This window comes from Phacochoerus africanus, chromosome 9 (genome assembly GCF_016906955.1).
Source record: "Phacochoerus africanus isolate WHEZ1 chromosome 9, ROS_Pafr_v1, whole genome shotgun sequence".
NCBI classification, from domain to species: domain Eukaryota; kingdom Metazoa; phylum Chordata; class Mammalia; order Artiodactyla; family Suidae; genus Phacochoerus; species Phacochoerus africanus.
In genome coordinates, this window is record NC_062552.1 from 28,119,233 (window position 1) to 28,132,604 (window position 13,372).

At 44.5% G+C, this 13,372-nt stretch overlaps 1 protein-coding gene across 1 annotated transcript in view; it reads right to left on the reverse strand.

Moving 5' to 3' along the window:
- LRRC1 (leucine rich repeat containing 1) overlaps positions 1 to 13,372 on the reverse strand; it is a 128,263-nt gene that overhangs the window by 68,790 nt on the left and 46,101 nt on the right. Inside the window, exon 2 of the mRNA XM_047794641.1 lies at positions 10,199 to 10,316. Coding sequence (XP_047650597.1) covers positions 10,199 to 10,316 — 118 coding nt within the window. The remainder of the gene's footprint in view (positions 1 to 10,198; positions 10,317 to 13,372) is intronic.

Consider the following 13,372-nt stretch of genomic DNA (forward strand, 5'->3'; position numbering starts at 1 on the left):
GCAAATGGGTGGCCATCCATCATGTCAACCCATGTCTGGCTTCATACATTTTTGTGCACATGTGGGAAGGAAGGATGCCCTTCCTCTCTGGGGGCACTCATCTGAATTTTCTTTAAATGGGTCATTTGCTGGAAGGTTGTGACAGTGCAACAGAATCATGCGTGTGTGTGTGTGTGTGTGTGTGTTTTCTAGGCCTGTGTGTGGTCACATGAAATCATATAGTTCCTGGATTCAATTAACTGCCAGTTGTGGAAGCTTGTGCTGCTGGGGCCTTACCAAGCTTCTCTTCCTCTTGTATAAATAACTAACTACACCTCCCAGCTCCTTTCGGTGAAAAGGGGGACAGAACACTGACCAACAGAACATGGATGGAGATGAGGCAGGCCACTTCTCAACATGGCCCGTAAAAATCACCCAAGCACAAACCCTCTTTCCCACCTCCCCCCAGTGAGGACCTCGGTGGCCACCAGTGGAAGGAAGAAGCTTAAATTCCTGCCTTTACAGAGCGGAGCCTCTCACTCCCCTCCCCACACCCCCCCAACATCTCTCTCTCTCTCTCTCTCTCTCTCACACACACACACACACACACACACACACGACGCTCAGCTGATCAGCAATGAAGTTTCTCATTGTGTTGAGTCCTTGAAATGTTGGCATTTTTTTCTTTATCAACAGTCTGCCTTGATTAATGCACAGAGTTGAGGAGTTCATCTGTCAAGGCAAATCCTTCACAACACAGTTGTGGTCAGCTGTACAATAAAGAGAAAGAATCCCAGGACAACTCAGACAGCTTTAGTTCTTGCTATACACATGAGGCATCTCTCCTCTGATTGTTGATGAATCTTAAAATTTTCAGTGAATATCTAACAGACAAGCACTGCACTGAGATATGGGCATTCTGAATGATATTACTGACTCTGAACATTTATTAGAAATATTTGAAAAACTTTCCAACAAACAAGGAGAACTCCAGCTGAAGAATCCACTCATGAACACCTTCCGAAATGGCAAGTGAGGTATGAGAATTGTTAAAGACAGCCCGATTTCAACCGGAAACCCAAAGTCCCCATTACTCCCTCGAGTGTCTTTCAGATCAGTGACACTGTAACTGATACATCTCTGCAAGCCCCAAGCACTTTATTTATAACAGTATCAGCCATTAATGTTAAACTCCTTACATATGTCTGTTGTGCCTGTAGATTTACCTCCTCAAGGGGTAGAAGAATTCAGCAAAGTGCCTTATGCAAACACAGAAAGTCATCAGGCCTGCTTGAATAAAAAGTAGTAATTATGGGCTGTAGTTGATAATCATAAGCATCCTTAAAAAGGCCTAGATCCAAGGATTTTTCAAACTGCAAAGATTTAAGAATCAGAACTTGGAGTTCCCACTGTGGTGCAGCGAAAACAAATCTGACTGGTGTCCATGAGGATACAGGTTCAATCCCCAGCCTTGCTCAGTGAGTTGGGGATCCAGCGTTGCCTTGAGGGGTGGTGTGAGTCACAGATGCAGCTTGGATCCTGCGTTGCTGTGGCTGTGGTGCAGGCTGGCAGCTGTGGCTCTGAATCAAACCCTAGTCTGGGAACTTCCACATGTCACAGGTGTGGCCCTAAAAAGCAAAAAAAAAAAAAAAAAAAGAAACACTTAGCTTTGAACTGGTATGCCGGATGGAGGATATACTGAATACTTACAAAGCCAATTTAATCTAAAAACCATATCATTTCTATATATAATCCTCTGGTTTTGGTTCTCAGTCCTGCTCCTCATTCTCTCTTTCATCCGAGCTTCCTCATCCTTTTCGAAGACATGTCCTTTCTGGCTGAACAAGCGCAGAGCACAATTTGCAGTCACGGCAGCACAATGCGGTCACCATCTTTATGAAGAGACGCCATCCAGCCCACAGCTGCCTAGAGGCTCAGCAGCTCTTGGCTCAAGCCCAAGTCATGAGACAAAACAGGTGCCCTCAAAATCAAAACTGAAGCACCACAGCCGCTCATGCTCAACCACCTTTACAGCTGGAAACTGTCAACTTGATACCAACAAAAAGTGCCTAAAAAGTGAGCAGAAAACCCAGGTTGGTTTTTTTTTTTTTTTAATTTATTTTATTGAAGTATAGGTGATTTACAATGTTGCATTAATTTCTGATGGAGAGCAAAGTGATATACAGACATTCTTTTTTGTATTCTTTTCCATTATGGTTTATCACAGGATATTGAATATAGTTCCCTGTGCTATAACAGTAGGACCTTACTGGTTACCCATTACATATATATAATAGTTTGCATTTGTTAATCCCAAACTCCCAGTGCATCCCACCCCAACCCTCCCTTGACAACCACAAGTCTATTCTCTATGTCAGTGAGTCTGTTTCTGTTTCATAGTAAGTTCACTTTGTGTCCTATTTTAGATTCCACATGTAAGTGATATCATATGGTATTTCTCTTTCTCTTTCTGATTGACTTAGTCTGATAATTTCTAATCCATTCATGTTGCAAAAAATGGCATTCTTTCATTCTCTTTCATGGCTGAGTAATATTCCTGTGTGTGTGTGTGTGTGTATCGATAGATAGATAGATAGATAGATAGACAGACAGACACAGACAGATATCACACATATTCTTTTTCATTCATCTGCTGATGGACACTTAGGGTGCTTCCATGTCTTGGCTATTGTCAACAGTGCTGCTATGAACACTGGGGAGCATATATCTTTTCGTATTCATTTCCTCTGGTTGTGTGCCCAGGGTCTTATTTTATTTCAGGAGAAACCACTACAATTGTTTTCACTGTCTTCAATTTAGCCCATTCTGGGTAAATCCAACACTGTTTTGGAAAATTCAGCACCCAGCACAGCAGGTAAGAACTGAGTGACTAGGGAGGGGGATGAGGAGCTACTGAACATAAAGAAGCACTGAGAGAGCCCAGGACTGACTGAAGGAAGCACTGACCCAAAAATACATCCAGAGGTGTAGCGCTCAAACTCGGAGGCACCATCTTTATTACAAACCGGCTAATTAAAAGAGAAAGAGAGCGAGAGAGAGGAAGTTACCTAGACCTACCACTTTTTCATCACAGTCGCAATGTTCCCGATAAGAGGAAAACCACCATGTGAATTCATAAAGAGTAACAACCGCTGACTCTTTTGCACTCTTTTGAAATTGCCATCTGAGACAGAGCTGGAGTGACATCGGACTGTCACCATCCTGGTTTATTTACCTAAGTTAGCATTGTGTAATGTTTGGCTGTGTTTGAAAACCGATCCACTCTCAAATGTGAAACCACTGGTCTGAGGATCCGCAAAACAACAAATTCTGAAAGGATCCCAAAACCGTTCTGAGCAAAGGCATTGTTGTCCAAATCTCCCTTTGGATTTAACAATTTACACCACTAATCTGGGATAGATTTTTCAGGCTTATTTAATAAAATATCATTGATGTTTCTTGCTAGGACAAAAAAAAGGAAGAAGGATCATTGGCTGGGAAAGTTTTTCCCCACTTTTCCAGGGTTTGCACTGATTTCTCTACTACATCCTCACGTATGTACAAGGTTCCCACATTAAAAAAACCAAACCAAACAAAACAAAACAAAACAAAAACTTGTCTGTAGCATGGAAAGGTGATTAGAAAACACCACAGAAGCCCAATTTCTTTCCACCTCCACTTTCAAAATAATTAGTTGTTACCTGGAATTAAAATGGGACTAGAAGGCAAATTATATTTTTTTCTATTCCGAATCCTTCTTGCTCACAAAAGACAAAGTGAAAAGACAAGACCGAGGCAGCGTTCATGAGCGGAGAAAAGTGGCAGTACCAGTAAAGGCAACAAGGCAAGGTCTGGGGGTGGGACAGTCCGGCTCTCCATCCACAAGGCAGAATGGCACCCAGGGGCTTCCCCTGGGAGGGGGGACTCCTGCACCTCTGTAACAGTGACTGTGACAAAGAAACTCACCTGCTAATAACATGGATTAAGTCGAGCACTGGAGCAGCGAGCCAAGCAGAGCAGCACATCTAGGCCCAAATTAGGCAGAGAGAAGAGGGAACAATGGCCTGATTGTGGCAAGTCTGAAGTCTACATGGGTGAAAACTGGCTTCTGCCACCCTTCCGCTGTGGGTGTATGCAATTATGACCCTCGAAAAGCCTACCTGTTCATAATCAGGTAGGAGACCTTCGAGGCACCCTGGATTCCTTGCCAGAAAGAGCTTTCTTCCAGGGCACACGCAGAAGTAGATGATGTTATACCAGGTCATTGCAGCGGGCTTCAAAATTGGTTTTAGATTTCATTCAACAAACCCATAGCCACAGACCACAGACATTCATCAGCATCTTGTGGTTGGACAGAGGACAACAAACCCAAGCATTTAATCAAGGTCTAGCCTTTATGGGACGATGATCCTGCTGGTGGATAAGCCGTCCATCTGCTCACTCTGCAGTGCTGTCCCAGCGCCAGTGACAGGGTAGACTAAAACTTCTTTTAGTCTCTTGTTAGTTCAGGTTTGCAAAGTCATTCTCCAGCATGTGCCATCTCTGGTCGGGTTTTTTCTGCATGCAATATTATTTGCCCCATGAGAAATAAACTTATGACTTCTCTGGCATAGTATGCTAATTCTAGTCAGCATTTCCTTAACTTCGTCCATCCCTGTTCCACCTGCACAATTTTTGCCATACTAACAGAACACCTACATTCTCTACTATTTAGCTCCTTCTAAGTCAATTTTTTTTTAATTTGGCTAGGGTTTATTTTTAAATCACGAACATGAATAGAAAGCTATTACCATTATCAGTTATAGAAGATAGCAATGCAGGGAGTTCCCATCGTGGTGCAGTGGAAATGCACTGGAACCATGAGGTTATGGGTTCGATCCCTGGCCTCGCTCAGTGGGTTGAGGATCTAGTGTTGCTGTGAGCTGTGGTGTAGGTCGCAGATGTGGCTTGGATCTGGCATTTCCGCAGCTCTGGTGTAGGCCAGCAGCTACAGCTCTGATTAGACCCCTAGCCTGGGAACCTCCATATGCCGCGGGAGTGGTCCTAGAAAAGGCAAAAAGACAAAAAACAAACAAAAAAAAGAAGATAGCAATGCATTATAGTGTTTACAGAAAGCAATCCAAAGGAAGTAAAATGCATTTTTTTAAAAAGGAAAAAGGATAACTTCTTCACTACAATTCAATATTAAATACAGCTGTTCTGCAGTACCACTTAAAATCATCTCTAGCAGTGCTGGTGGCATATGCCTTACACTTTGGGGGGAAAAAATGAACTAAATGGATAATGACATAGTACTGTGATGTACGTCAAATTACAGCATAGACTATAAAATTCAAATTACTAACCCTTTGGGCAGGATTCATGATGCATCAAAAAAAAAAAAAAAAAGTCTGCGCCAGATTCTTAGACAGCAAGAGAGTCCTATGGAGTAATACTTCTTCTCACACATCCAGAGAGAATTTGCCTCAAATAGTTAAGACTCAGGGAGCAGGGAAAATAAACATAAAGTCCAGGTATTAAAGCAGATGCATCTCACCACGGAAAACGGCATCAGACTTTAAGCTGAAGACTGGATGCTCTTTTTCCAGACAACATCTTAACATATTCAAACAGATTCCAAAAACAAAGTTACGATTACCAAAGGGGAAATGTGGAGAAGGGAGGAATACATTCAGAGTTGAGGATTAGCATGTATATACTATTACATATAAGAGACAGCCAACAAGGACCTACTGTACAGCACAAGGAACTCTACTCAATATTCTGTAATAACCTATACGGGAAAGGAATCTAAAAAAAAAAAAATACATATATATATAAATAACTGAATCACTTCATTGTACACCTAAACACAGCACTGTAAAGCAACATCACTCCAATAAAAAAGAGAAACATACTCAGATAACTAATTTCATAACTCCAACCATCCTTTAGTCTAGAGGGAAACACCTCGTTTCTTTTATCCTATATACTTTAGCTTATTTGCCGGATTAAAAAAAATAATCACCTACCACGTTAGGGCATGAGAAGGTGGTCACTCTCCTGGCCTCTTCCTGGGTTTGTAGAGAAGCAGGCCTTGTCCTTCCCCTTTACTCAGCAAGGCCCAATGCGCCCTCCTGACCGCCTCGCCCCCGCCCCCAAAAGCTGCTGGGTGCTGAGTGACAGGTGCAGGCCCCACCCAGAGCACAGCCTGCCCGTCTGGGGACAAAAGCAGACGCACAGGGCTCATCCCAAGAAGAGATCTAGAGCCTTGATCTAACCCGCCAGCATGGCCCTTCTCCTCCCCAGGCTCACGCGTCTCTTTTCTAATGCAACACACAATCCCTTTGACTTTGTGCTTTAATTATCAGAAAACAAAGTCATAGAAGTCAGGGTTTAGAGGTCTTGGCAGTTCTTCCTGGCCCAGGAAATCAGCCTGTGAAAATTCCTCTCCTCTCCTCATTTACAGATTTTTCTGGTGAGAAACATGAAATGTGTCTTTTCTTCTTTTTTTTCTTTTTACGGCCACATCCATGAAACATGAAAGGTCTTGGGCCCAGGCGTCAACTTAGAGCTGCTGGTCTACACCATAGCCACAGCAATGCTGGATCCAAGCCACATCCATGACCTACACCGCAGCTCATGGCAACGCCAGGTCCTTAACCCAACTGAGCAAAGCCAGGGATCAAACCCCGCATCCTCATGGACACCATGTTGGGTTCTTAACCTACTAAGCTACAAAGGGAGCTCTGAAATTTGTCTTCTCTCCCTCCCTTGAGCCAGGAAGCATCAGGAAAGGATGCTTTTACTCCTGGAATCAAAGCCAACTTGAACTTCGGCGACTCGAGCATTGCACCCTTTCACGAGGAATATCCTAGAGGTTTCCCACCCACCACGTGGGACAGCGCAGGGCTGCCAGGAGTTGGCAGTGAATCTGTGCTCGAAACCACAGGAAACTGCTAAAGGGACATTAGTGGCCAGCATGGGAGTGAGGACGCCCAAAATCTTACTCCTCAGGGTGTTGACTCAGCATCCTCTGGGGAGCTTCTCAGCAATGCACAATCTCAAGACCTACCCCAGACCTAATGCATCAGAATCTACATTTTCACAAAATCATACAGTACTTCATGTTGCATTCAAGAGTCACAAGCACTGATCCAAAGGCCCCAAGTGGTCTGACACTGACATCTCACTTGCCTTCCTCTCTCACTGTCAAGCCGTGCCCTCTGGAAAATCCAGGAACTGAGGAAGCCAGCAAAGGTCCTACCACCCAGGGACCCGGCAGGACTCACAGGAACAGCCTCTGATCATGGAGCAGGCTGCAGGCTTACACAGGCCCCGGACACCAGCCCCAAACCCTTACACGTGCCTGCGGCCACACAAAGCAGGGGCTCTCACACTGCCTCGTAGGCTGCAGACACTAACTCTGACTTACCTATTCCAGCTGCCTAGGAACTTCACATGAATGTGATTTTATTGGCGGCGGGGGGGAACACAGGGATTTGTGCCTGACCTGGAAATAGCTCAAGAACCATGTTCCTGCTGGTTATAGTAAAACCATGACCTTGATCTGCTCAGTCATCTGTGTGGTTTTTTCACAACCACAAAGCAAGCCCCCTCCACTACACACACATGCCAGAACCAGGCTCTACCAATAGGGGAAAGGGGCAGTTAGCTCCCCCTTAGCATTTCTACAAAAACCTGATTAAAGAGGGGAGGGGGAGTTAGCAGGATCCTTACAAAACTCCATCTCAGAAGGCAAGGCTGAAAAGGAAAGGGGAGGGCAGCGACCCCAGGGAGAGAAAATGCTGTGCCCGACACGACTTCAGGGAGCACGCACCCCCTTCATCCACAGGCTGGAAGAAACACGTGAACACGTGGGAAGAGGCACGTAGCAGCCCTTTTTCTCCTTCTGAAGATCTGAAAAGACACAGCTGACGTGGGAGCCGGTAAAACTGGCCACTGACGATGCCAAGGTCCCCCAGAGCCTCGCGTCCCATCAGAGTTGGTAACAGGATGAGGACCTTCAGGCTCTGTGTTTTCTCTGTGCCCAAAGAATTAAAGTCGCTACATTTCCTCTTTCTCGTGATATTTCTGGATCCCTGCCCCTTTGCCTTCCTAAAAGCCAGCTTCCAAACTGTTTTGTCTCTTCAAATGGAGGGATTGCAGGGACCATTTTCCAAAGTCACTGCTCCCTTGCAGCGCTAACAGCCAGGCGGTCTTTAGGACTGAGATCATCGCTAAGACAAGAGAGAGCGGTTTCCATCACGTAGGCCTTAGATAACGGAGACACAGGACAGCCTCGGGGCAAGGCTGGCCGCCGAGGCCTGCCCTGGGCCCTCTGTGGTGCTGGGGAAGCTGCCCATCAATGACTTCTGTGCTGAGGGCAGGGCCAGCCTCTGGACTGCTTGCTGCCCCTGGCCCAGGGCAGCCAGTACTTTTAAGGGGTCCAGTGACCTGGAGCTGTGGCTCAGGGTTGGCTTAAAAAGATGGGTAGGGCCAACCAGCCCTCATTTAGAAACTGCAACCAGAAGCCCACAAGAGCATGGAGGGGGACCACAGCAAACCCCGTTTGGACAGGCCAGGTCCAGCAGGTCAGTGGGAAGAGAAGAGAGAGGCCAGGAAAGCCCCACTATGGTGCAGATGGGAGCTCTGGGGCAATGCTTTCAGAAAATCAGCTCCACCATCATCCTTATAATCAAACCCCTTTTACCTAAGCTGAGCAGGGTCCCCCGGCAGCCAATTTAGGCACTGTCTCTCAAGATAATTTTTTCACTTTTTCCAGTACCTTCAAGGTAAGAATTCTTCTGAAAAATAAAAGTAGACCTGATATTAAGATCATATGGCTTTGCCTAAAGACAGTTGCCAGGAATTCCTGTCGTGGTTCAGTGGGATAAGGACTCAACATTGTCTCTGTGAGGATGTAGGTTTGATCCCCAGCTGCGATCCGTGGGTTAAGGTTCTGGCATTGGTGCAAGCTACAACGTAGGTCACAGATGTGGCTCAGATCTGGTGTTGTGACATAGGCCTCAGCTGCAGCACCGAGTCAACTCCTAACCTGCTAACTTCTATACGCAGCCATTTAAAAAAAATTTTTTTTAATGGACAGCTTCCTATGGGATCTGATAGGTGACAGCAATTTAAAGAGTGAAAGGTAAAATCATTTCTTCACTATGTTTTCAATCAAGTACTTATTATCATAGCTGCCTTTAAAAAAAATGACTCACAGAAAAATACTGTATCCAGGCCTTGATTTGTCCGGAGGACATCAGGTTGAAAGAGCCAGACCTCAGGGTCATTGAGAAAGATCCTACCAGGTGTTTGGTAGGAAAGCAAAATAAAACACAAACAGGTGTATAATAGGAGAGAAAGAAAAGGATTATCATTTTTATAAACAATAGAGTACACTTGGGCTTAGCCTCGGGAAATGAAACCAGAGTCCTTGCAAGAACTGAATTCCATCACCAAAGACAGGACCCCGGGAGCTGCCACTTTCACGTAAAGCAATTAATCAAACATGCTCTAACAAGCCGTGGTACCAGCCCGCTCAGGCAATGGTCTAAGGGCTATAAAACACAAGGTTACACCAGGGTACCCATTTAAAAGTGAAAGGTTAAACAGGACATAAATACTCTGTTAGGATGTTCAATTAAAAGGAAGCAACATTACGGTGAAATCTGGAAATCAAAATAAACTCACAAGTATGCCACACAAATTCAAGGGCGTGGATCTACCAGTGGCCTGATTAGACTAAATTAAACTGACAGAAATGGCTGGACGACAAGCGAGTCTGTTCCCAGCAGAGACACAGATTCTCACGAGAGCATGTCAGGCACCTGGGCCACAGCCAGGAGAAGCTAACCCTTCCCCAGGGCGCCTTCCACCACCTTACAGCCCTCAGGACCTGGACAAACGACCACACTGCTGGCCCTCAATGCCATGTTCAGTAAGATACGGGAGCGGCCTTGGGATTTCCCAGGCCACTCTCCACCACTGTGAATAAGACTGAACTTCTTTGGCAAAGTTATTGCCTAAAAAACTGTGTTGTGCGTTTTTGGTAAACACCTGAAAGATGACATTTAATAATGGCATTAATTTCATCCCCAAATGTATGCATAGCTTTTCTAGAACCATCAGGGAAAAGCACCTCCGAGAACATTTATCCTGCCATATTTACCAAAACGTGCCCCCAGCAGCAGAAGAGACAAATGGATGATTCAAGCGGAATTCTTTTTCTTACCATTTCGGGAGACGTCAAGTTCCACCAGCTGCATGAAGTTTGCTATTTCTGGAGGGAGCCGCTGAATTTCATTATCACTAAGTCCAAGCTTTCGTAATTTGACCAGCTGGAAAAATTGCTGAAAGACAAAAGAGTTTTGTATAGGTCTTAACATGTGTTTGCAATGTAAACCTTTTGCCCATATGAAATGTAAAACATGTCTGTTAAAAATTAATGAAGATAACACCAGTGTCCATTTCTTATTTTGATACTGTGCCACTGTCATGTGATGATGTCACCGCTGGGATAAACTGGGCACACAGGACATTTCTGTGCTATTTTTGAAAATTCCAATCAATTGACAATTATTTCAAAATTAAAATGTTTAAAAAATGAATAAGTAACTCAATGAGAATAATAATGACTCATTTAAACTCTTCAGTAGGTGGTCATGCTTTCTACTTAATGGAAACAGATATTAAATCTGCAATGCTAAAGATATTTGAAAATTAAAATAAAACTTTTTTTTTTTTTGCTTTTTAGGGCCACACCTGCAGCATATGGAGGTTCCCGGGTGGAATCGGAACTACAGCTGCTGGCCTGCACCACAGCCACAGCAACATATGATCTGAGCCGCCTCTACGACCTGCAACATAGGATCCAAGCCACCTCTACGACCTACACCATAGCTCATGGCAACGCTGGACCACCGACCCATTGAGCGAGCCAGGGATCGAACCCGAATCCTCGTGGATACTAGTCGGATTCATATCTGCTGCACCACGACAGTAACTCCCAAATAAAACATTTTAAAACATTTTTAAAGGAAATTACTGTCCATCAGAAAATATATAAAGAGCCCACAAATGTGTGGAGGAGAAAAAAATTTTTCCCAATCTGTAACAGAGCCTACACTGGGTACTTCCATTAACTACAGCACACAGCACATGCCTTTTACCCTACTCCCTTAAAAACTGTACTAAAACAGCATTAAAGGAGTTTAGAGAGAGATGGATACAGATACAAAAATATAAGATAAAGGCATGACGGCAATTCAAAATGAGAAGAGAAAAAAAACAAAATGAGAGGAGACAAGATGCAAACTAGGAATGCAACAAAACTCTTGAAGCTAGAAAACAGATAAATAAATGGTAACTAACAAAAGAATCAAAACAAAGGTGAAATTTCTGCCCGTGGAGTGAGTAGCCATAGGAGATTAGGTGCAGTACCTCTAAAGGAAGGAGAACTGGATATAAAGACAGTTAAGGGAGTTCCCATCAAGGCGCAGTGGAAACGAATCCAACTAGTAATAATGAGGTTGCGGGTTCGATCCCTGGCCTCACTCAGTGGGTTAAGGATCTGGCGTTACCGTGAGCTGTGGTGTAGACCAAAGACACTGCTGGGATCCTGCGTTGCTGTGGCTGTGGCCTAGGCCGGCGGCTGTAGCTCAATTATGACCCCTAGCCTGGGAACCTCCATATGCCAAGAGTGAGGCCCTAAAAAGCAAAAAATTTAAAAAATGAAGACAGTTAGGTCCCCATGTCCCCTTCTCTCCACTGTACAACCAGGCAGAGGATTAGAAATTTCCAACTGTCTTAAGTACAACTAAAGGTGGGGGTGATGCACCCTACTGGAAACAGGGGGAGGAGTCAGCGCCTACTCTGTGGACCCCTCTCCTCCAGGCTCCCAGGCCGCAGATGTGGGATATGCCACAGGGACACCCCATGTTATAAGCCCCACCCATGCACACAGAGCTTCGATTCTCTTTTTTTTCTCTTCGAGCGCCTGTACCTCATTTAAACAGAGCCGAGGTTCTCTAGACACCTAAGGAAAGCCCTTGACACACAAGAGAGTGGGGGCACCCACACACCTCCCAGAAGAAACAAATATAATGTAGGGAGCAGGAAAAATTCATGAGCCCCCAAAATACAATGAATGCCCACAGGGAAATAAGAGAAAGTGAAACAGCATGATGCCATGAAAGGTAAGCTTCAAAGAAGAAATAAGCTCTCAGAGATGAAAAACTAGTGCGGCATCAATATAACAATCCAATAAAAGAGATGAAAAATAAAGTTGACAAAAATTCCCTCAGGAAGAGGAACAGAAAGACAATGAGATGGAGAAACAGGAAAGACAAACATAGGAAAATGAGAGGATCGGTTCACAAGGCACTACATCCAAAAAACAGGTATTCCAAGGAGAGAAAACACAGGGACTGCAAAGCATGAGTTTCTGCCTTGAAGCGGCCCACCATGTTGCCAATAAAATGAATGCAACAAGGGAGTTTCTGTTGTGGCTCAGCAGAAACGAACCTGACTAATATCCATGAGGACGCAGGTTTGATCCCTGGCCTCGCTCAGTGGGTTAAGGATCCAGCGTGGCTGTGAGCTGTGATGTAGGTAGCAGACGTGGCTTAGATCTGGCGTTGCTGTGGCTGTAGAGCAGGCCCGCAGCTGCAGCTCCAATTCAATTCCTAGCCCAGGAACTTCCATATGCTGTAGGTGCAACCCTTAAAAAAAAGAAAGAAAGAAAGAAAGAAAGAAAATGAAAAAGAAACAAACAAAACACAGAGGGATACCAAGGAATATTATAAAATTTCATAACTCCAGAAGTAAGAAGTACCTAAAAGTTTCCGGAGACCGAGGTGGGGGAGGAGGAGGAACAGAACAAAGGACAAGGAATCAGACTCAGCAGCAGCCTTGAAAGCAGGAAAGCAGTGGAGTGTTGCCTTCAAAATTCCAAGAAAACATTATTCTTCCCCGTCCTAAAATTACATACCCAAACTATCAAGCAAGCATGATGACAGAATAGAGACATTCTAGACACGCTTGGTCTCAGAAAATTTATCTTCCTTGAACCTTTCTCAAGGATCCATCAAAATGTGGAAGTGAATCTACAAGCAGGAGGATCGGAGTTTCAGAAATCTAAGAATCAACAAAACTGAGAGAGTCAGAAAAAAACAGCCAGGCAATTCCAAGATGGTAGCCGAGCAGCAGGTCCCAAGAGCAGCTAGCCCACCCGGAAGAAAATATGCAAGCTCTTAGAGGAGAGCTTTGGAAAATAAAAATAATAACGCATGTGAGGGATTGCCTGATGTGCTTGGAAGGACCCAGATGCCATTTGGTGATAAATCAGAAATTGAAATTGAGAAAACAAAGCAAGCAAAAAAAGGAGGGATTTATTTAGTCCAGAAAA